The sequence below is a fragment of the Astatotilapia calliptera genome, chromosome 2 (genome assembly GCF_964374335.1).
Source record: "Astatotilapia calliptera chromosome 2, fAstCal68.1, whole genome shotgun sequence".
NCBI classification, from domain to species: Eukaryota; Metazoa; Chordata; class Actinopteri; order Cichliformes; family Cichlidae; genus Astatotilapia; species Astatotilapia calliptera.
The window spans coordinates 19,414,224-19,436,036 of record NC_137423.1 but is presented as its reverse complement, the minus strand read 5'-3'; the positions used below and the strand labels follow the sequence as shown (position 1 = coordinate 19,436,036).

Here is a 21,813-nt window from a genome sequence, read left to right as displayed (position 1 = left end):
CATAAGTGAACACATGAAATCTGTTCTGGTGAGTCACTTTCAATCAGATTCACCTTTTTTCTTCTCTGGAAACACAGATTCAAGATATGAGAATCATCGCAGGTCTGAAGTGGTAGGAAGATGTGAATACATCTCTGCCTTTTATTTGCACACTATTCATGAAATTCAGAGGCCACAGAAAGAAACATTTTAATGCAGGAATTAGGTGATTAACTGGTACTTTTATTTTGCTTCACATGATACAGTCGAACAAATATTAAGTTCTAATTTTAGTTACACTGCAAAGCAGTTCTTGGTCCAGTCCCTTAAAACGACAAACCAATCAGCCGGTTTGCTGTCAGTCAGGCTGGATTTGCTCTTCAGTTCCAGAAGAAATTAGTTCTTTCAGATATTCATATGACCTAATATTGCAAAACAAGAAATCAACATTTTCTGTAAATAATTTAAACTATTTCAAAGAAACAAACAGGAATAAAATGTATTCTAGCAGATGTCTCAGGGGAAAGCAGGATGCTGCTGCCATCTATCAGGATAATATCAACCTGGGAGAACCTTCACAGACATCAACCTGGGAGTTGCTCCTGAGTCATTGCTATTGTTGTCACAGGGCGGGGTGCTGATCTCTCCATCCATTAGTTGAGCTACAACAAATGGTTTTAAATAATGCAGAAAAAAAAAGAAACAAGTTACATACTGACCCATAAAGGCAGAATCTGTTGCTGGAGCATATTACAGTTTTTCTCGATTGCTAAAACACATTTCCTGAAACTACGCCTCATATCCTCACAACAGTAAACACAAATCCATAACATCTCACTCAATTTCCCAAACATCCTATTTCCAGGTCAAAATGAAGCTCTACACCCAAAACTATTCACTCTTGCTGAAAAACCAAACTTTGCCCACAGACATCAAACACAAGCCCTCAAAAACACACACACTACAACAGAGTTTTGCACACTGGTACAATTAATTCAAAACAATAGTTCCAAAACAAATAGGTTGCTTATGGTTCTCCCCTTCAAAACCCTTGTCACATGATAAACACAAAAGACGCAACCAATGTATGTACAGTGGCACATTGTCATTCATGTACTATACAGTACAACACACACCAGAAACATTATCCCACCTCAGCATCTTGTCTTTGGTCTGGGTCAGGCCAGAGAATCTCATCCACATCACAGGCTATATTGGCCCCAGCCAGGCAGCGGGGGTAAAATCCTCTTGCATGCCTGATCCACCCCTGGCATGCATCTACTGATATGTCTAGGCAGGCCTCTTCCATGGCCTGAAGGAGGTGAACATGGACATAAGGTTCTCGGTCATACACTTTCCACCGCCATGCCGAAAATAACTCCTCTATCGGGTTTAGAAAGGGAGAGTATGCAGGCAGAAAGATATTAGAAAACCTTGGGTTATTGGTAAACCAGTCACGAACCAGAGCAGCGCGATGGAAGCTGACGTTATCCCACACAACAACGTAGTGAGGCTGCTCTGGCTGTGCTGGTTCCCTGTAGTCCAGCTGGAACATATGTTGTCTTAAACCATCAAGAAAAGCAAGGAGAAGCATAGTGTTATAGGGTCCTAGTACGCCATGGCGGTGGAGTACCCCTCGTTGGCTGATGGCTGCGCACATAGTGACATTCCCCCCACGCTGACCAGGGACATTTACAATAGCCCGATGGCCAATTATGTTCCTCCCCCTTTTCCTTCTTTTGGTCAGGTTAAAACCTGCCTCATCCACAAAGATTATTTCATGGGGAACAGGCCGTCCTTCAATCTCAAAGATTCTCTGCAAAACACATAACACAGTAGAGTCAATCGGTACCCTGAACCACAGTTCAAGAGTGCTGAAATGGCAGCATAAACTGCCATGCTGTGATGGTACACAATACTTTATACAGTATCAAAACTCATACCTGAACATATTCCACACGTTGGTTTTTCACTCTGTCAGAGTTTCGTTCGAAAGGGACTCGGTATGCCTGTTTCATCCGGAATTGATTCTTTCGGAGGATGCGGTCAATTGTGGAGAGGCTGATGGCATTTATGCCTCGAAAAAGATGATCATCCTCAATCACTCTCCTTTGCATCTCTTTGGATCCATTGTTTCAAACCTGAATGAGCTGACTTTGGCCCTTTTATCTATCTATCGCAGGTTCTGATTGGTGTGTGCTAAATTTTGACTCCTAGTGTTTCCACCTGGTTAATTGTGTGCTAATTGAGCTCAAGCTATGCTGACTTAAGTTAACATTATTGCATGCTAGTGCTTTCTAAATGACTACATGGTGTAAGCACTGTAAAATGTAGGGATTTGTGTGTAGAGTTTTGCAGTAGCAGTTCACCAAATTTGAGTCATGTGTCAAAGCAGGGAATAGTGTTTATAGTTCAGGGAAATGGGTGAGCTTTTTGAACAATAGCGTTACGGTTTTGAAATTTTAGTTTAGAGGCCTGGTTATAGTGTTTAAGCAATCGAGAAAAACTGTAATATATTTCTACCATTTCTCAGTGAATTTATTTGCTCTCTATATCTGGGATCTGTTTGAGCTGACACAGGTTCAAAGTTGCATTCGTCAACTGTGCAAAATAATTAAACCGTGCGGCCTAAATCAAATACATTAACAGTGAACTGTCACTTTACATTATTTGCACCAGTCCCAGAAGTACAAAAACCTTCATAAATGAACATGGGCCCTGCTGGCTTTATGAATATTGCACACCTGAAGGTAGTGAGAGAATAGGCTCTTTCACCTGGCCTGGGGACATTGCCTCAGGGTTTGGGTAGTTTATTGAACTTGGGTCATAAACTAGAGATTAATTGAATTCATGTTAAACTTATATCAATTATTGCCATCAAAACTTGTTTGGATTGATCTTGACTGCTTTCTAAACTTCTCACTGATAACCAGAGTAAGTTCAAGTATCTGTTTGTGATCAGCAGCACTTTAAATCTAATTGTAGCCCAGTGGCAAACAGATGGAATTAGAGACCGTTTATTGTAATTATTATTAAAGGTGTTTTATTCTGTTCAGTTAAAAACACTCATGATTGGAGCGAGACTCTAAAGAAAAAATCCAAATTATTTTGTATGGAATTGCATTATTTGTGTTATTTATTTATTTTTGTTTCTCAAAGGTTATTTTTTTTTACCTGGATACAAATGCAGTCCAACCAATGGGATTGTTTGTCCCGCCTTGTTTTTTCATGTTTGGTTGCGCTGCTAAGGCTGCTTAGACCACACGCGCCATAGCTGTACCTGTGGGGAAAACGTGGTAGCTGTTGAAACAGCGAAGCTGTTGGTGTCTGCTTGATTAGCCGCCAGATTTGGATAGCCGAAGCTAGTTTTATGAATACGAAGTGCTTTGCACTGGTCAGGTTTTTTGAGTTGGAGAAAGGAGCCGAGACTCCTCGGAGAACATTGGATTACAGACTTTGTGGAAATCCGCAGAAGAGGAATACTTTTCCATTGCAATGGATGGCGAGCCACAGCCCATTTGGAATTGAATCTTGAAGTCTGGTTGCCTGAACTGTGGTAGGACAAAACAGTGCAAACCATACATCGATCGTGGACTGAACTCACACCAATAACTCACCAGATCACCAAACAGGCCTGATCTGTATCCTATTGACACTTTAAAAGACCCGGGTCTAACATTCTTTTCTTTTTTATTTTGGGTATCTGTGTGCGCACACACAATTTTGGTTGTTATTGTAAATGCAATACAGTGCACAAATTTCAAATACAGTTGAACTATTGCTTCATCATTTGCAGTTGTGTTTTCATTGTGGTTACCCATCCTCTGGGCTCCTGTTGTTCCTGAAATCTTTTGATTTGCCCATTGTTTATATATTTTGGTACATACTGGTTACATAATCCTATACAGCAACGATTTAAGAACAGGCAAAATATGACCAGTCAGGAGTCTAACAGCAACTATTTGAATGAATAAATATATAATTATATATATAATTTTATATATAATGAATCTATCTATATCATTATAGTCACATAATGAATTGCAATAAAAGCATAAATGAGCATCTCAGCATCATTAAAATAAAATAAAAAGAATAGCTTTATTTAAAAGTCGTAACTAAAAAAAAACAAACAAAAGGCTTTAACTGCTGATTTGATTGTTGGGCCAAAATTCAAAAGAGGACAAAGGAAAAATAGCAGCAGGGAGGTGAAGGACAGAGCTAAGTTTGCTTGGTTGGTCTGTTGGAATGAATAGAAATCAAAAAGTGTTTCTTTGGAAAGATATTTCATTCCTGAAGTCTTGACAGTGTTCAAAAATTTGTTTAGACATTTTTTTTTTCAAATTACATGAGGCACTTTTGCCTTATTCACTTCCTTTAAACTTATTTAACCACAACTGATGGTTTAATTCAGGGCAGTATGACTTCAAAGAAGCACCAAGTTAAGGAGACAAGTGCAATACCAAATGCCAAAGGTATTTAAGGACTCTTCTGCATATGAATCAGACTGAGGAGAGTCTCTACAACCTACAGTTTAGTGAACTGGTAAGCAGTAGTCGATGTGATTAGGTGAAAGCATAACACATGAGCACTGACTGTGACAAATACATCGGGAACATCAGCTTCAGAAATGACAGTCATGTGGTAAAGACAGGAAAGATCAAACAGTCATAGGGATTATTCTAACCATGCAAATACTCGGTCTCCTTGTCAATATCTCCATACAGTAGCTGTGTGACTAGTGCGAAAAAAGGAAAGATTAGTGTTTCTGTGAAACTTTATAAAGGCATAAGCTGCAGTAAACTGGGAATTCTATGAATGAATACAGGTTTCAACTACAAGATTGTGTTAGTATATCAAATAAATCCATCTGTTTATCAACCTGCATCACAGCATCCACAATATATTCAAACACATTCGATTTATGCAAAAAGCGCAGCGTTTACTTTGAAGACTAATGGTCTCTGTCCATTGTGCAAGCTTGTTCAAGTTTTATTTTACAAATTGGATAATGGCACATTGCTTCAGTTTATGGAATTGCATTGCTTGTCCTTGTTCAATGTGACAGTGAGAGAGGCAAAGCTTACACATCATCCAGGCAGCAGCGGCTGCTGTCAAATGTTCAATCCATCAATGTGCTTTTAATTAACATGAGCAGACTAATGAAAATAGGAAATATCCTCACAACTGGCATTTCTCCTTTTACAACTTGTTTATAGCAAAGCTTTGCTATAAACAAATGAAAAACCTTATTATAAAAGTTCTGCAGGGTGGTTACGCCCCGCCCCTCCCTGAGCCTGGTTCTGCCGGAGGTTTCTTCCTGTTAAAAGGGAGTTTTTCCTTCCCACTGTCGCTAAAGTGCTTGCTCATAGGGGGTCATATGATTGTTGGGTTTTTCTCATATTATTGTAGGGTCTACTTTACAATATAAAGCACCAGCAAATATAAAGTCGCCCTTAAGGCAACTTTTGCTGTGTTTTGGTGCTGTATAAATAAAATGGAATTGAATTTCTGTGAATGTGCTTCTGTTTTTTTTTTTTACCATATTATGGTTGTTTACAAAAAAGACAACCAAATCCTAGCCTGAACTGCAAATGCAGCTGAGCAGGAGGTTAAGGTTAAGGACTGCCTCTAACATGCAGCCCACAATCTTCCTGTTTCTAATTAAAATGGGAAAATAATGAAAATAATTCAGTTAAGTTTGGAGACCCTCTTTTATCTCAGTCAGAAATCCCATTTATGTTATATGTCCAGGGCCCTGTTTCAGGAAGCCGGTTTGGAAAACTCAGAGTGAAAAACGACACTCACGGTTGAGTAACCCCGAACTGTCCAACTCGGAATATTCGGTTTCAGAAAGGCTGATAACAATTAGTTCAGTCAACGCGGAGTTGCTTTAACCCCAAGTGAAGCGCGCGGACGAGGATACATAAAGCCCTGATAAGCGGAGCACAGATTAAGCGAGTCACCATGGAGACGGAGGGAAAGAAGGCGCGGTCAATGTATTTCACAGCGCTTGAGGCCGAAATTCTGATGGCAGCATATGCCGATAACATGCAAATTCCGCGGAAAAAAGTAACACAGCCACAGCTGCAAAAGAAAGTGAGCATGCATGGCAAAACATAGCCGACAGAGTCAATGCGTGAGTGTTAATATAAACATTGATCGAGGGATTTCCACCCATTTAACACGTTATTTTATCATATGTTATTTTATTTGTTATTTTATACATTTTATTTTGTGACGTGATGTGAGCGCAGGTGCAACCCAACAGGCCCCAAACGTTCCTGGCAGCAAGTAAAAATGAAATATAAAAATATAGTCCAAACAGGTAAGGTGTAATTGTATTATGAGCCATAGTGCTTGATCTGTTTGTCCGATGTAAATCAATTGCAGTTAGAGGCTACATTAATTTTCTTTCTGTAAGCACTTATTGAAATTATCTGAGCACATTACAAGTACATATTTGCTTACTCTGTATGCTCAAATGTGGCCCGTTATAGCCAACAGAAAAAAAGCGGAGGCCCGAAAAACAGGTGGGGGTCCTCCACCACCACCACCACTCACAGAGGCTGAGCAGTTGGCCCTCAGCCAAAACAGTGGGCGCCCTGTGGCCGAAGGCATCTCTGCGGGGACATCCTCTGAGGCAATAACCCCGCAAGACACAAGTGCCTACATAGGGGGTAAATCCAAAATAATACATGATGTGCATACATCCTTTCTTCACAGTCACCTTTGCAGTGCTACTCATTCATTTGATAAACTCTTTACCATAATGAATTATTTTGTAGTGAAGTTATTTTCCTACTGATTTTGCCTTCCCTCAGCCTTGGTTGTCTTTGAGAGCATAATGACAATGAAGTGTAAGGTGATTGGTATGTTTGTTAATTGCCATTTGGTCCCTTGTAAGTTATAAGTGACCTGTATGAACCTCATATTCTATCAGTTGATGGTGGTGGTGTACTGCATCTGGTGCAGCCTCCTGTTGAGCCAGACCAACATGCAGTTGTGAGTAATACTCCACAGATTATATGAGTTTACAGTAGAACAGCAATGTTGTTTATTTCTTTACTACAGGAAAATAATGAAGAAACATTGACAGCTGTTACAGAGGAGGAAGCAACAGAGACACTTTATGAGGTTTACATCTTTTAATACTTTGTGTACAGGCAATACAGGCGACCAATAAAGCCAGTTGAACAAAAAATCTGTTTATTCTTCTTTCAACATGTTGAGGTGATGGGTCAAAGGAAATGATTGTGACATATGGTGTCTCTGACTGCGCTTCCATCTTGTATGTCCGTGGGAGGGTCAGGATGTTCATGGTTTGGATCACTGCTGATGTTTGGTTCAGAAGGACAGTGTTCTCCTCTAATTGTGGCAATGTTGTGAAGAATCACACATGCCACAATAATGTCACATGCCCTTTCTGGGGTGACCCTGAGTCTTTGCAGGCACTGGAACCGGGCCTTAAGCATTCCGATAGTCATTTCAATTCTGGCTCTTGTCCTGCAATTAGCCAGATTATATCGCTGCTGTGGGCCCGGTTCAGGGTCAGGGTAAGGGGTAAGCAAATAGGGTAAACATGGATACCCCCTATCACCAAGCAAGTAGCCAGTGAACTCTCCTAAGACAGAAGGATACACTTCAGTTCAAATGTCCCTGAAGCAATTGGTCTTTATATATTTTAAAGTATTCTCAACTCACCATGTCCAAATTTTGTGCTCAGTGTACATTCACGGAATATTTGTGAGTCATGGACAGAGCCTGGCCACTTGGCTTCCACATTTGTGATAATGTTGGCAGCATCACATATGATCTTCACAGTGCAGAGAACACAAATTAGCATCCATTACTATGATGAAATAATTTGTTAGTTTGACATGCTACAGGGAACTATGTACCTGTACTTTAATGCTGTGGAAAGACTTCCTGTTCACATAGTCTCCTTCATTTACTGAAGGAGCAATGATTGGAATGTGAGTGCCATCTGTACAGCCAATCACGCCTGGGAACCCTGAAAATAAATGTGCAATTTAAGTAGTAGTCCAAGTATCACCACATCATACATTACAGTTTTTCTCGATTGCTTAAACACTATAACCAGGCCTCTAAACTAAAATTTCAAAACCGTAACGCTATTGTTCAAAAAGCTCACCCATTTCCCTGAACTATAAACACTATTCCCTGCTTTGACACATGACTCAAATTTGGTGAACTGTTACTGCAAAACTCTACACACAAATCCCTACATTTTACAGTGCTTACACCATGTAGTCATTTAGAAAGCACTAGCATGCAATAATGTTAACTTAAGTCAGCATAGCTTGAGCTCAATTAGCACACAATTAACCAGGTGGAAACACTAGGAGTCAAAATTTAGCACACACCAATCAGAACCTGCGATGGATAGATAAAAGGGCCAAAGTCAGCTCATTCAGGTTTGAAACAATGGATCCAAAGAGATGCAAAGGAAGAGGACGTGGTGGAGAAAGAGGACATGGTGAAAGAGGAGGACGTGGTGGAAGAGGAGGAGGAGGTGGTGAAGGAGGAGGACGTGGTGGAGGAAGAGGACATGGTGAAAGAGGAGGACGTGGTGAAAGAGGAGGAGGAGGTGGTCTAGGACAACAGGGAGGAGGGAGAGGTGGAGGAGGACGTGGTGAAGGAGGTGGAGAACGACGGCGACAAGGAAGGGGAAGAGCAAGGGCAAGAAGACAGTCAGTCTCGGATGAAATTCGAGCCACTTTAGTTGACCATGTCCTTGTCCATGAGGGAGGCTGGGCAACGAGTACAACCAAATTTGAGTCGCTTCACTGTTGCCTCCATCATCAGAACCTTCAGGGAGGAAAACAGGTAGGTGTACTTGCAGTAAGACTGCTTTGTACAGTAACTTTTAAGTTACTGAACTTATGTTTCTTGAGTTTCAGTATGTTTCCATTATTTTCCTGTAAAAAGAATGTGTGACAGTTACAGTAATGAGTGCTTCTATTTTTGTAGGACACAGAGACGACCACCTGGTGGAGGCAGGTTAAGGCTTTTGTCGGAGGAGCAAGAGAGGGAACTTGTAAACATGGTAATTGCAAATAATGTAATCCGCCTGCAAGAGATTCAAAGGAGAGTGATTGAGGATGATCATCTTTTTCGAGGCATAAATGCCATCAGCCTCTCCACAATTAACCGCATCCTCCGAAAGAATCAATTCCGGATGAAACAGGCATACCGAGTCCCTTTCGAACGAAACTCTGACAGAGTGAAAAACCAACGTGTGGAATATGTTCAGGTATGAGTTTTGATACTGTATAAAGTATTGTGTACCATCACAGCATGGCAGTTTATGCTGCCATTTCAGCACTCTTGAACTGTGGTTCAGGGTACCGATTGACTCTACTGTGTTATGTGTTTTGCAGAGAATCTTTGAGATTGAAGGACGGCCTGTTCCCCATGAAATAATCTTTGTGGATGAGGCAGGTTTTAACCTGACCAAAAGAAGGAAAAGGGGGAGGAACATAATTGGCCATCGGGCTATTGTAAATGTCCCTGGTCAGCGTGGAGGGAATGTCACTATGTGCGCAGCCATCAGCCAACGAGGGGTACTCCACCGCCATGCCGTACTAGGACCCTATAACACTATGCTTCTCCTTGCTTTTCTTGATGGTTTAAGACAACATATGTTCCAGCTGGACTACAGGGAACCAGCACAGCCAGAGCAGCCTCACTACGTTGTTGTGTGGGATAACGTCAGCTTCCATCGCGCTGCTCTGGTTCGTGACTGGTTTACCAATAACCCAAGGTTTTCTAATATCTTTCTGCCTGCATACTCTCCCTTTCTAAACCCGATAGAGGAGTTATTTTCGGCATGGCGGTGGAAAGTGTATGACCGAGAACCTTATGTCCGTGTTCACCTCCTTCAGGCCATGGAAGAAGCCTGCCTAGACATATCAGTAGATGCATGCCAGGGGTGGATCAGGCATGCAAGAGGATTTTACCCCCGCTGCCTGGCTAGGGCCAATATAGCCTGTGATGTGGATGAGATTCTCTGGCCTGACCCAGACCAAAGACAAGATGCTGAGGTGGAATAATGTTTTTTGGTGTGTGTTGTACTGTATAGTACATGAATAAAAATGTGCCACTGTACATACATTGGTTGCGTCTTTTGTGTTTATCATGTGAAAAGGTTTTTGAAGGGGAGAACCATAAGCAACCTAATTGTTTTGGAACTATTGTTTTGAATTAATTGTACCAGTGTGCAAAACTCTGTTGTAGTGTATGTGTTTTTGAGGGCTTGTGTTTGATGTCTGAGGGCAAAGTTTGGTTTTTCAGCAAGAGTGAATAGTTTTGAGTGTAGAGCTTCATTTTGACCTGGAAATAGGATGTTTGGGAAATTGAGTGAGATGTTATGGATTTGTGTTTACTGTTGTGAGGATATGAGGCGTAGTTTCAGGAAATGTGTTTTAGCAATCGAGAAAAACTGTAAGTTTTGGTCATCCTGATACCTGCAATTTTGTGGCATCCCTCTTTGATAAATCTTGTGGGTCTATGACCGGGGAACACCACAAATGAGTACAGGAGACGTTTCAGTGCAACTGTAACATTCCTGACTGCCCGACAGACGGTAGCCTTGGAAACGTGCTCAGCGTCACCAATATTATACAGAAAGCTCCCGTTTGCAAGAAACCGAAGTGCAATACAAATAATATGCAATGAACTGAGAGCATGTCCGCGATGTGTCACATGCGTAATATATGGCCTGAGGATGTTATCCAAATAACTTATAGATTGTGCTGAGAAACGGTAACGTTCGCACAGAAAATCATCAGGAAATGATAAAATGTCCAAACGCGCTCTGATCACTCTCTCCCGGCGGAGAGCTCTGCGGAGAATTTGGGCTTCACGATCTACTGGCTCTTCAAGGAAGTGGTACGCCATGTCCGACACTTCCTACTGTCAGGTTTCCGACAAAGGGGCGGAGACAGTCAGGGTTAGTTGTAGTAAACCTGCTAGGGGGCAGGTTAGCTTCACGGCGTGTGTCGTCATAGTGACTCACTCAGGCTGCAGCTGAACTCGCTTTGTGAAACCGAAAACCCAGAGTTTTCGTTAACTCAGGCTATACTTACTCAGTTTTTCCACTAAACCGGCTTCCTGAAACAGGGCCCAGTAACCGAAGGGGGAGGGAAAAGTCCAGAGATTCATTCTGGAAAGACACACACACACACACACACACACACACACACACACACACACACACACACACACACACACACACAGTTTTAGGGTGAGTAATCCCTAACGCCCTGCTCTTTGTCACAAACATGCACTAGATACTGCCTACACACATACAAAGTGCCATTAGGGCTCCCTACCTGCTCTCAGCTTCGAAATGATTGATAGAGCCTTCACTGCAACACGCAGGTTGTTTAGTCACACTGATTACCCCACATATGTGTGCACACATGTGTTTGTGTGGACTCCTTGTGTGACCACTGAAGGATGGCAGGTGTGCATTTCATTTTTGTGCGAGCGTGTGGCACAGGTGCAGTTTGCAGCTGCAACACATGATAAGGAAACGTGTGTGTGTGTGTGTGTGTGTGTGTGTCTGTCTGTGTGTGTGTGTGGTCAAAGTCAAAGATTACTTTGAGGTTAAAAGTTGCGATGTCATTTTTGAATGATGACTTGTGGCATTTTGAGAAGCGAGGGGACAGCAGGAACTGGAAGGTTTGGATGTATGTTCAAGAACTTTCCAAGCTAGTTTTGAAAAGTGAAGTGGAGATAAGAACTCAGGGCTTCTGCAGCAGACGTAGAGCCAAACGGTGAGCGTGGCTAAAGTCTGGCCATCCAACCAGAGTTGAAGCCTGACTGAAAGAAAGCTGTGCATTTATTTCTTACTTTATAAATGTTATCAACAGCTGAAAAAGAATTACTTCAGCAGTTGTTCCCAAAAATTCAGGGTTAGTTAAAACATTATTATGTGTTAGATCTTGTATTTTGGCAACACAGCCATGCTTACAGCAAATGAACAAGCACGTGCTCCAAACTCCATCCTAATGTAGACGATATCGTTTTTCCGTAACACGTTAGATCGTTTCAAATTGATAAAGATGGATGTTATTGGGTTGTTTGTTACATTTGCGTGTCTGTAAGTGTTGCACATGTTTCATATTTCCATTCTATGACAATACACATGAATTCATTTAAACTTAATTTTGGTAATGTAGTTTGGCTGAGCATTATGGTCTTTTACAGCAATGTCTTGTTTGAACATATACTGAAAAATGAACAACAGACACAAACTTCTCATGCAGTTAAATCAACCCAAAGAAAGTTCACTTAAAGCAGTTCCAAACAGGGTGATAAATCAAAGAGGTTTTCACGTTATAGAAGGGGAAAAGTATTTGTTGAGATGACTGTGTTTACAGTCTTTTCTGTGTCAGTTGTTGTCCACGGGAACTAAAGCACTGGCCAATTATTGGAAGGAGTGAAGTATGGAGGTGAATTTCAGAGAAAGGGAGAGAGGTTACAACTGGTCTTCTTTTTATAGCTTTTGCCACTGCAGTTACTCAGCCAGGTCAACCTTTGGAGATAGGAAAGCAAAAATAATAAGGAGGCTCAACATATCCACAGCTAAAATGTCAACGGCGATACCTTATTGCACATGCAGACAGGAAAAGTGAAGTCACTGCTCTTACCAGGTGGCTACACTGTGTTCGTTTGCCATATGAGGCACTGCCTACCTTTATTTAAACAGGAAGAGTTGATAAAGATTTTCACTGGACCATAATTATATTATAAAAGGTCAAAAGATCAAAGAATGGCCACAATGAATTGCTTAAACCAAAAAACTCAACAAATGTAACTGTTTCACAAACCTTTATGGGTTGTGAACTATTCTGGGTTATTCTGGGGATTGGTTGTCTCGCAAAACAACTCAAATGAAAGGAACCAGATGTTGGTCTGCCAGTTGTGACGGCTGTTCTGTATTTTATAAATATCTTTTTTCTTTTCTCTTCAATCTTCAGTCAAACTGCTTATTTTTTTCTTCTGCTTTTTTTCTTAGTTTGCTTTTTGGTACCAAAGTGGCTGATTGTGCTGAGACGGAAGAGAATCAAAGAATGATCTGAGTAACAGACCGGCCTTATGTTTACATGCAAGAGTTGCTCACTGGTTCACAATACTTTATGTACAGTATATGTGTACATTATGTTTACAGTTTTTTACAGACGCTAGGACACATTTCTCAATACTTAGGTCACTTTTGCAAAACACTTCACACAATCCTCCTAACTGACCGTCAGCTTGGCAAAGCAGTTCATTTCACATTCAAAATGCACTACAACTACCAAAACACTTCATTCAGGTCTCAAATAAACTCATTCTTCCAGAACACTAGCAAAGGTTGACAGCCGACAAACACACTTTGTCACCCACAAAACAATGACCTAAAAAACACTAACAACATGTAGCATTACACAGTGTTTACTTGTGTAAAACAAGGACACATCTCTGTTTATAATTTCAATATATGTTACTGGAATGAATCAGACATCATGCAGAATTCGTTAATATTTGTTTATGTATTTTTTATTTTTTTGCACTAAGTAATCCCAAAATACAAGAATTTGTATACACACCATCCACTGATACACATACAATAGTAATGCTAATCTACTCGGTCTTCTCCATTTGGCCACAGGTTCTCATCCACATCACATCTCATGTCATCTAGGGCAATACACCTAGGAAAGAATCTTCTGGCATGCCAGAATTGAAGGAGTTGAAAAATTGAAGGAGTAACACCTGTGTAGATGTTCATCTACAATGAGAATCAGCTGTGGCTGGTTAAACTGCATTTTTAGATTTAAAATATGTTTCAATAAAATATTGTTGTTGAATTTTGCTGTCTTTTCAAGTTTTGCATTGTGTTATTGTTTTGGCCATAAGTTTAACAGTTTTGAAAACAGTATGTAAGCACATGCAAAATGTCCTGTCCGTACAAAGATTTTTGGCAGTTGTTGTGTCTGAGTGAGAAGATAATTCATGAAATTTGAGAGATGTAGTCATTGAATGCATTTTGTGCCAAAACAATGATAACTGGTCCTCAGTTTAGCCCACATAGACTTCTGTTGTGCTCACTGTGTGAGGAGTTTTGCAAACGTGACCTAAGTATTGAGAAATGTGTCCTAGCGTCTGTAAAAAACTGTAATAGGTCATATACTAGTCTATTCAGAACCATTAAATCAAGTATCTGTACATTTAATAACCTCAGTTTTTTTCTCACTACCACATATTCTCTTGGTTTTTCTGGATTAAATTATTATTTCAGCCACTTTCCTCCTTCTGTCTCTCTCCCTCTCTCGCTCTCTACCTGGGTGGTGTCTGCAGGTGTCTGTGGGGGTCTGACTGACTCACAGGTTGAATAATTCACTCGGCCCAAATGAGATCTCACTGGCCTTAATGAAGCCATTAATGAGACTCCATGGATTCCGACCGCTGCCTCACACCCATAATGACTCACTCACACTCCCACACACACTCAATCTCACAAGCAAACATGCATTTGTGTTGTCAGGCACAGAGCAAGCATGCAAAAGTACCTGACTGCATGAATGAACACTGCAAACGCCGGCATTGCATGGAAGCAATGTTATTCTGAAGTGAAAGCAGAAGAAGTGGCATGTTCTTCTTTAATGACATGACAGCACGTTTATTATACAACTGTTTGTGTGTGTGTGTGTGTGTGTGTGTGTGTGTGTGTGTGTGTCGTGTAATACTATAATACTCAGCAAAAGCCAGTGCGAATTTGTAGTCTAAACCATAATTTGTTGTATTGACTTCAGGCTTGGTGAATTAGAGCATTTTATGCTTATCAATAATAGACTGTGTGTGTTTTTGTTCAGAACTCTCAGTACTAGTGATCATTACAGCTCACATTCACACTCACAGGTTTTGAGGTTGTTCAATATTCAAAACAACCACACACACAAACTCGGTCGGTGATTTAGTGGGACAAAAGCAGTTTGATCTAATAATTAAGTAATTCAACAAGGCTCTGTGTTGATTAAATAAATAGTGCAACAGAGTTCTGCTACGACACAATCAACAAGATGTGGACACACACACACACACACACACACACACACACACACACACACACACACACACACACACACACACACACACACACACACACACTCATACGCAGATGTATTAGATGTATTAGACAGACTTGCTGTGACTACTCAGATTGCTAATGAGGCGGAGCCGAGGTGCAAACACAATAGTTTAGAGGAGTTTCCCAGTAGGATGTTAAAAGCTTCAATTTGTAATCAATAATTCACTTAAATGAAACCTCATGATGAGGAGCTGGACAGGATCTGACGGGATTCTGATTAATTTACAGCAAAAAGATTCTTTCTTGGTCAGCTTCTGCACATTGGTGATCTGTCAATATCTGCAGGAGATTAAAAATTAATACAATAAAAAATAAAGATGATGTAGCAAAACAGCTGAGAAAACTTTTTCTCAACCAAGTAATTTCTCAGGGTATCTAAATTGAAAAGTGCTAACCAAGTATGCACCTATTCAACTTGTTTGTCTTACTAAAGCAGACATGGCAAGAGTCAAAACCAAGGCTTTCTTTGCTGATCTCAGAGCAGTGAAAGCAGAGCCAGTGGAAGCTTGTCTGGCATGCTGGTCTTTCAGTTTTCTGTCAAACACTGGAGGTTTATCAACAACTCAAACGTGCAAGTCGTATAAAAAATTGCTGGATTCTCAGCTTGACAAGCTCAGGCTTTCTTAACGGGATGTGGACATTGAAACGCTGGCCGCATGCAGATTTCCTTAGCTCATAGTCACAGTTGGATTAAACAACTGCAACTACAGGATGGCAGTAATTTAAAGGATGGATGAAAAGAAATGATACACTTTTTTGACAGAACGCTGTTGAGCACAAAGAGATTGCTTTTAATTGGTGCTTCATTTTTTTGTTCACTTTTAGATTTCACAGGACAAGCACAGCCAGCCTGCTTGCCCTTACACAACACCAATAAAGCTACTTTCAGCTGTTCTCTTATTACCTTTAATTTTAAAGAAAAGAACTAAACAAATTTCTTAAGATTATTAAGAAAATGTATCTTAAGTAGTAACTGCTGAGTAACACGTCAATGATTTTTTTCACTTTGCTTAACAAACTCTAGTAATCATTAAGTACTGAAAAACCACTGGGTCAAGGCAGTTTATTAGTTACAGTTACCAATATGCTTACAAAATTATGTATATATTATACTATAAAATTATATAAATTATATAAAATTATATATTATGGACTGTATAAGCATCAAAAAGTATAATACACTTTCTTAGAGGTATTTGTATGGTGTATATGGCATTGATTTAAAAAGTATGCTTAGCATATTATAATAATCTGTCTCAGATATTGTTACTTTCTTTTACAGTATCGCCACGTGTCACTGTATAAACGCACGTATAGATCAGCTTTGTAGACAAGAATGAAGCAAGTTTACCGTCTAAACAACAACATTATCTTTCATGTTTGCAAGGATACATGCAGCATGTTTGAGACTTATCATATTTGTGGGTTTTCCTTCACAACCTCTGCAAAACGTCAGTTCTCCCAGCCTTTTGACCCCCTCCACACTCAACATAGCTCAGCATACTACGCTGGGAGAAGCCACTCAACCCAGTCATTTATATTTTACCACAGCTATCTATAATGGAGAGAGCTTAGAGACAACCATTTAACATGTTAGGGTTACTTGACTAGGGAAATAATGCAGAAATGTATTTTTATAGCTAAATGCACCAAAACATATGCAGACACACACACTGCAGGACATATCTAGGGCAACATGAAAGACTTTGTATAATAAATTAACATAGTCACTACAACAAAGCGTGCTGATTTGTGAAGCTCTGTTTTGAACTTTTTTTTTTACATTAGTAATTTGGGGTTTTGCTGATGACACAAGTGACCATATTTGGATGACAAGCTGGAATGTGAACTTGTGACCTACCAAACTGTATCGGTAGACTTTAGTTTCCAGAATTTGGCCTAAAATAGGGTTTGTTTTTTTTGTTTTTCATCCTGGACATTAAACTTGCACCAGCATTGATTTAAAATCAGAAACTGTACAAAAACAAAACTGTACAGTTCTTACAATGCAGTGATAAAAGTAGTGTGCCACCTTTACACCAGCAGGAGATACTTGGCCTTGATGTTCTGGGTGCACAGTTCTTATGGTGATGCTAACATCTATTGAGGCAGTTACTGCAGTTACTGAGTGAGGAAAGCAGTGGTGACTTAGCTTTATGTGGTCTGCAAGGTTGTGGTTGCTGTGGTTTGCAATAACACCACTTACAGTTGGAATTAGGGCTGAACGATTATGGAAAATAATCTAATTGCGATTTTTTGCCCCAATATTGCGATTGCGATGCGATATGCGATTATTTTTTAAGGTCTTTGTCTTCTGTATTATTAAACAAAGACAAGCAATACATCATATAGTATGGCCAATACTATATTACATTAATTTTAAACTGTTCTTTCCTGGAAGACAGACCTCTGTTATGATGACATGAGGTGATGCATGAATTGATGACTGACATTTTTATTTAACTTCTTCAATCACAACAGTATATTTGAACATACACAATAGTTTATTTTTAGCTTACAAACATCTGAGCATAAATTGCTGACAAGGAACCCTGGTGTAAACATTAAAATGAAAGTCAGTACAATGTGCAGATTACAGAAATATACATAAACAAAATCAGTGGCTTTACCACACTCAGTTTTTCGACATCTGTGAACTACTAGACAGTCATTCAATTAAAAAATAATATTAAATAAATAAAACTAATAAATAAAAAATACACACATCTTACTGATCTCTGCAGTCAGTAAAATTACACATAAAGTGCAAACATAATAGCAATTGTATAAACACACACACAAACACGCCTTTAAAATTTAAAGGCGTGAAATTGGACGGTCTAGTCTTCTGATTAGCGTCACCGCTGTCTCGGTGGAGTTTAATAAACTCGGCCGTCTGCTTCTTGCTATCTAAAATATAACCAGACACTGGTGTAAATTCTCGACTGTCTCATACTTCTGTTTAATAAGTTTTCTGTTTGACGTTTAGTCAGCTGTGTGAAAACCAAGGAGGAACCCACCCGGGGGATTAATAAAGTTTTATTTTATCTAATCTAATAACTTTAATCTCAGCCAAACCGATTTACTCACGAACAAACAAAACACTGAAAAAAGCCCAACAATAACATTTTTAGGTTGTCTAAGTGACTTATATATTACGTTTAACCCGAGCAGCGAAACTCCGCGGTGATCTGAAAATGACGTGCCGGGAGTTGTGCCGTTCTCGGCCGCATCAGTAACCCTCGAGCTCCCGGCTAGCTGTCGAGCTGGTGGGTAGCAGACGCCTCTGAAAACGTCGAAGCACTTTTGCAAATATGGGATATCTTGATAAACCGAGCAGATTTTTGATGTTTACACAACTACTTTCTCGCCTGAAAATATGTTAAAAGTTTATTTTGTGACCCAGAAAGATTAGTATGAGTAATTTTAAAACTTAGTAGCGGCCGCCATTGTTGGAAACTGGAGTTTGGCTGGGCCGCGCTATGAATTCTGGGATATGGTAGTAATTTGGACAGCCTTCGGCGCGTCGCTGTGACGTAATCGGTCTACAAATGCGGCCTCAGGAGGATGCAGCCCATGAATTTGGACATGTCCAGAGTATAATCGCAGCCTTTGCGGTTAGAAAATTGCACTTGATCATGTCGCGATATTATCGCAAATGCGATATATCGTTCAGCCCTAGTTGGAATATCTAGGAGGAAGGAAATTTACAAACTGAAGTGTTGACATTATTCTTGCTGTTACAGTGTCAGTTCTTGAGAAAACCCCATTCCTTCAAATATGTTAAAGTGAAGGCAGACTGCATGGCAAAGTGGTTGATTTTATACACCTGTGGCAATGGAAGCTTTGGCACAAAATAGTTTTCCATATAGTGAAGGAAAGGCAGAATTAACTATAGAGACAGAAGCTCGTTTTCAGCTATACACATGTATGTAAGGGGGGCTTTTTAACATAGAAGTTACAGCCATGACTTTTTGAGCCTCGCCCAAGTGTCCATCAGAGGAGCTGCAGTTTTAGACACTAAACAATTTTAGCTGTAAAAGATGCTCCAGGGTGTGCAGTGTGCACATTGTAGTATGTGTGAATGTGTGTGTGTGTGTGTGTGTGTGTGTGTGTGTGTGTGTGTGTGTGTGTGTGTGTGTGTGTGTGTGTGTGTGAAAGAGTTTCTGTGTGTTGCAGAAAGTAAATTTATCCAAAGGCCATAACAACACTGCCAGTCTCATCTCCTTATGTTGCACAGATACTGGTTGATGTTGAAGACATAGGCAGTTACGTATACAGAACACCACCTGTGAAGGCATTTTAAGATATAACTGTACTGTGAGCGGGCGGATGCAGCTGTTTGTGACTTTAACTGAAGGCCGGTAGTGTTTCATGAATTCTGCCAACACTTTTTGCTATCAGTGATGAAAACTGCCGTGGTGTACAAACTTATTTTACACTAAAAGTGCTTTCACAGGTACATATAATTTATGTGCACGGGTGCACATAAGTGGTCCGCATGTGCGCATTCGCTGTCAAAATAAAAGACACGCACCAGATAAGAAGTTGCAACGCGTGTTTGCGTACATATAGAAGGCACTGTTTTTGTCCGCTAGAGTGGGATTTTCATGGCATATTCCGCACCACATCTCTGTGCGTTCATCATTTGTTTGAAGCCAGCTCACCTCCTGCAACCACTTTTCCGAGAATACGCGCTTCTTTTGTGGTTCGGACTCCTGCTGACATTTCTTTGGAAGTGGAGGAACACCAAAGTAATTGCTTAAAGGAGCTTGCTTTTTCGACATCTTTAAGAGTTCTAAACAAATGTTTGAAACAAAACAAAATCTTATGTACACAAACGCACGTTGCAACTTCTTGTCTGGTGCGCGTCTTTTATTTTGACAGCAAATGCGCACCTGCACTTATGTTCACCTCTGCTTATGTGGTGATGTTTGCCAAAGATTTATAAAGCAAAAGAGCAAATATTCAAACTCTCTCTTTCTATTTTGGTTTTTAATTTTTCATCACTATATCTACTAATACTTCTCTTACCACCTACCTCTGCACCAGAGGTTGGCCTCCTCATCCTCACAAAAAAAGAGTCAAATTTGTCATGAATAACTTGGTTGATACTTTAGTTTCTGATACAAACACAATAATGCTGAAACATCCTACAGACACGGAAATATTAAAAATGAATAAATACAACATAGAAATAAGAAATCGGAAACCAAAATGTCCCATTCTTTACAGCAAGGAAATTTAAAATTCCTATATTTCAGTTTCTGTATTACAGAATAATCAACTTTAACTTCATAAAACACTTTGGCAAAAAGGCTGTCTGAGGGAACAGCATTGTTTGGATTACAATTTGTCCTCTTATTTTAAATTAATTGCTCTTAGGTTTGAGGGCTCTGAGCTCTCAGGGTGACAGTTTATATATAAGTGCCCACTATGCACACCCACTCTATAGTCTGGAGCAAGCTTATCATCTGGAATCAAAAGATTTAAATATTTTACTGAACTGAAGAATAATAATAAAAAAAAACCCCACACAAAAACAACAAACAAGCAATAAATAGGCTTCGGAAACAGAGACATTTCCAGGTTTTGTAAAATGATCGTGTGCAGCCCTCCGCCCTCATACAGGTGGATTATGTTTCTTTTATTTTCTGCCTTTTAATAACATATATGCATTCATTTGGGTTTGCATTCCACCTGGGAATAACTGTAAACTAAACTTTCTCTATTCGAAATCTATGTTGTTGACACCAAAGCTGTAGCAGCGCTGTTTGTGCTGTCAGCAGTGACATGCATCAAACTGCACTGCATTCTTTGATTGTACACTGTAGGTGTACATAAATACAGATGTTTGTCATGCTGCTAGCACATCAGTCAACTCCAATGACACTTTATAAATCTATCCTTTTTAAATGGGATCTGTTATTCAGGCTATTATAGCTAACGGAAAATACACTCAAAATCAAATTTGGTTTCCGGGCTTCCTCCCACAGTCCAAAGACATGCAGTTACTGGGGACAGGCTAATCGGTGATGGTTGTCTGTCTCTATGTGTTAAAGACAGACTGGTGACCTGTCCAGGGTGTACCCTGCCTCTCCCCCCATGGTAGCTGGGATGGGCTCCAGCCCCCCCTCCATGTTTAAAATGAGCATCCTCATACATTATATGTTACATTCATGTATAATGTATAAAATAAAATGAGGAAAACCAGAGCAGATCCATACAGAGTATTGTTTTTTGGAGTGAGTACTTTAGACAGCTTTCACTGTCATACAGTGTGGACACCCACTGAGTGCGGCGAGCGTGAGCACACACTCACTGCTTCCAACATAACAGACATGTCATCTCACACACACACACTAACAAAACTGATGCCAGGAATGACAGGTGGGAGGAAGTGGTCCCTCTGCAGAGAAATGGAGTGATTTCTGTGGTCCAACACATGAGCAGGTGTGAACACACACCTGAGGGAGAGTATGCATGAGCAAACACTCACACCATCATACATGTAAATGCACACACACAAAGCTCATCTGAACACCTGCTCATTCAGTGGCACATGCACCCTTTTTCTATGTCAAATGATGGAAAGTGTTTGTTGCATGGCCTCATTCTCTTAAAAGGAGCTGGGTCTCTGTTTGTCTCTCATCTCTCATCACTTGCTTCTA

The 21,813-nt window shown here is 40.2% G+C and overlaps 1 protein-coding gene and 1 long non-coding RNA gene across 2 annotated transcripts; one reads left to right on the top strand and one right to left on the bottom strand.

Moving 5' to 3' along the window:
• Positions 1 to 7,166: 7,166 nt before the first annotated feature.
• Positions 7,167 to 8,041, bottom strand: LOC145430893 (uncharacterized). Its single transcript, XR_013911218.1, has 3 exons — positions 7,881 to 8,041; positions 7,684 to 7,795; positions 7,167 to 7,603 (listed from the first exon to the last, which is right to left on the bottom strand). It is a non-coding gene; the product is annotated as an uncharacterized LOC145430893 (long non-coding RNA).
• A 52-nt stretch (positions 8,042 to 8,093) lies between these two features.
• On the top strand, positions 8,094 to 10,110 carry LOC145430892 (uncharacterized). Its single transcript, XM_080305873.1, has 3 exons — positions 8,094 to 8,829; positions 8,974 to 9,256; positions 9,384 to 10,110. Exons 1-3 carry the CDS (start codon positions 8,732 to 8,734, stop codon positions 10,053 to 10,055), a joined length of 1,053 nt encoding a protein of 350 aa, XP_080161999.1. The 5' UTR covers positions 8,094 to 8,731; the 3' UTR covers positions 10,056 to 10,110.
• The last annotated feature ends 11,703 nt before the right edge of the window (positions 10,111 to 21,813 follow it).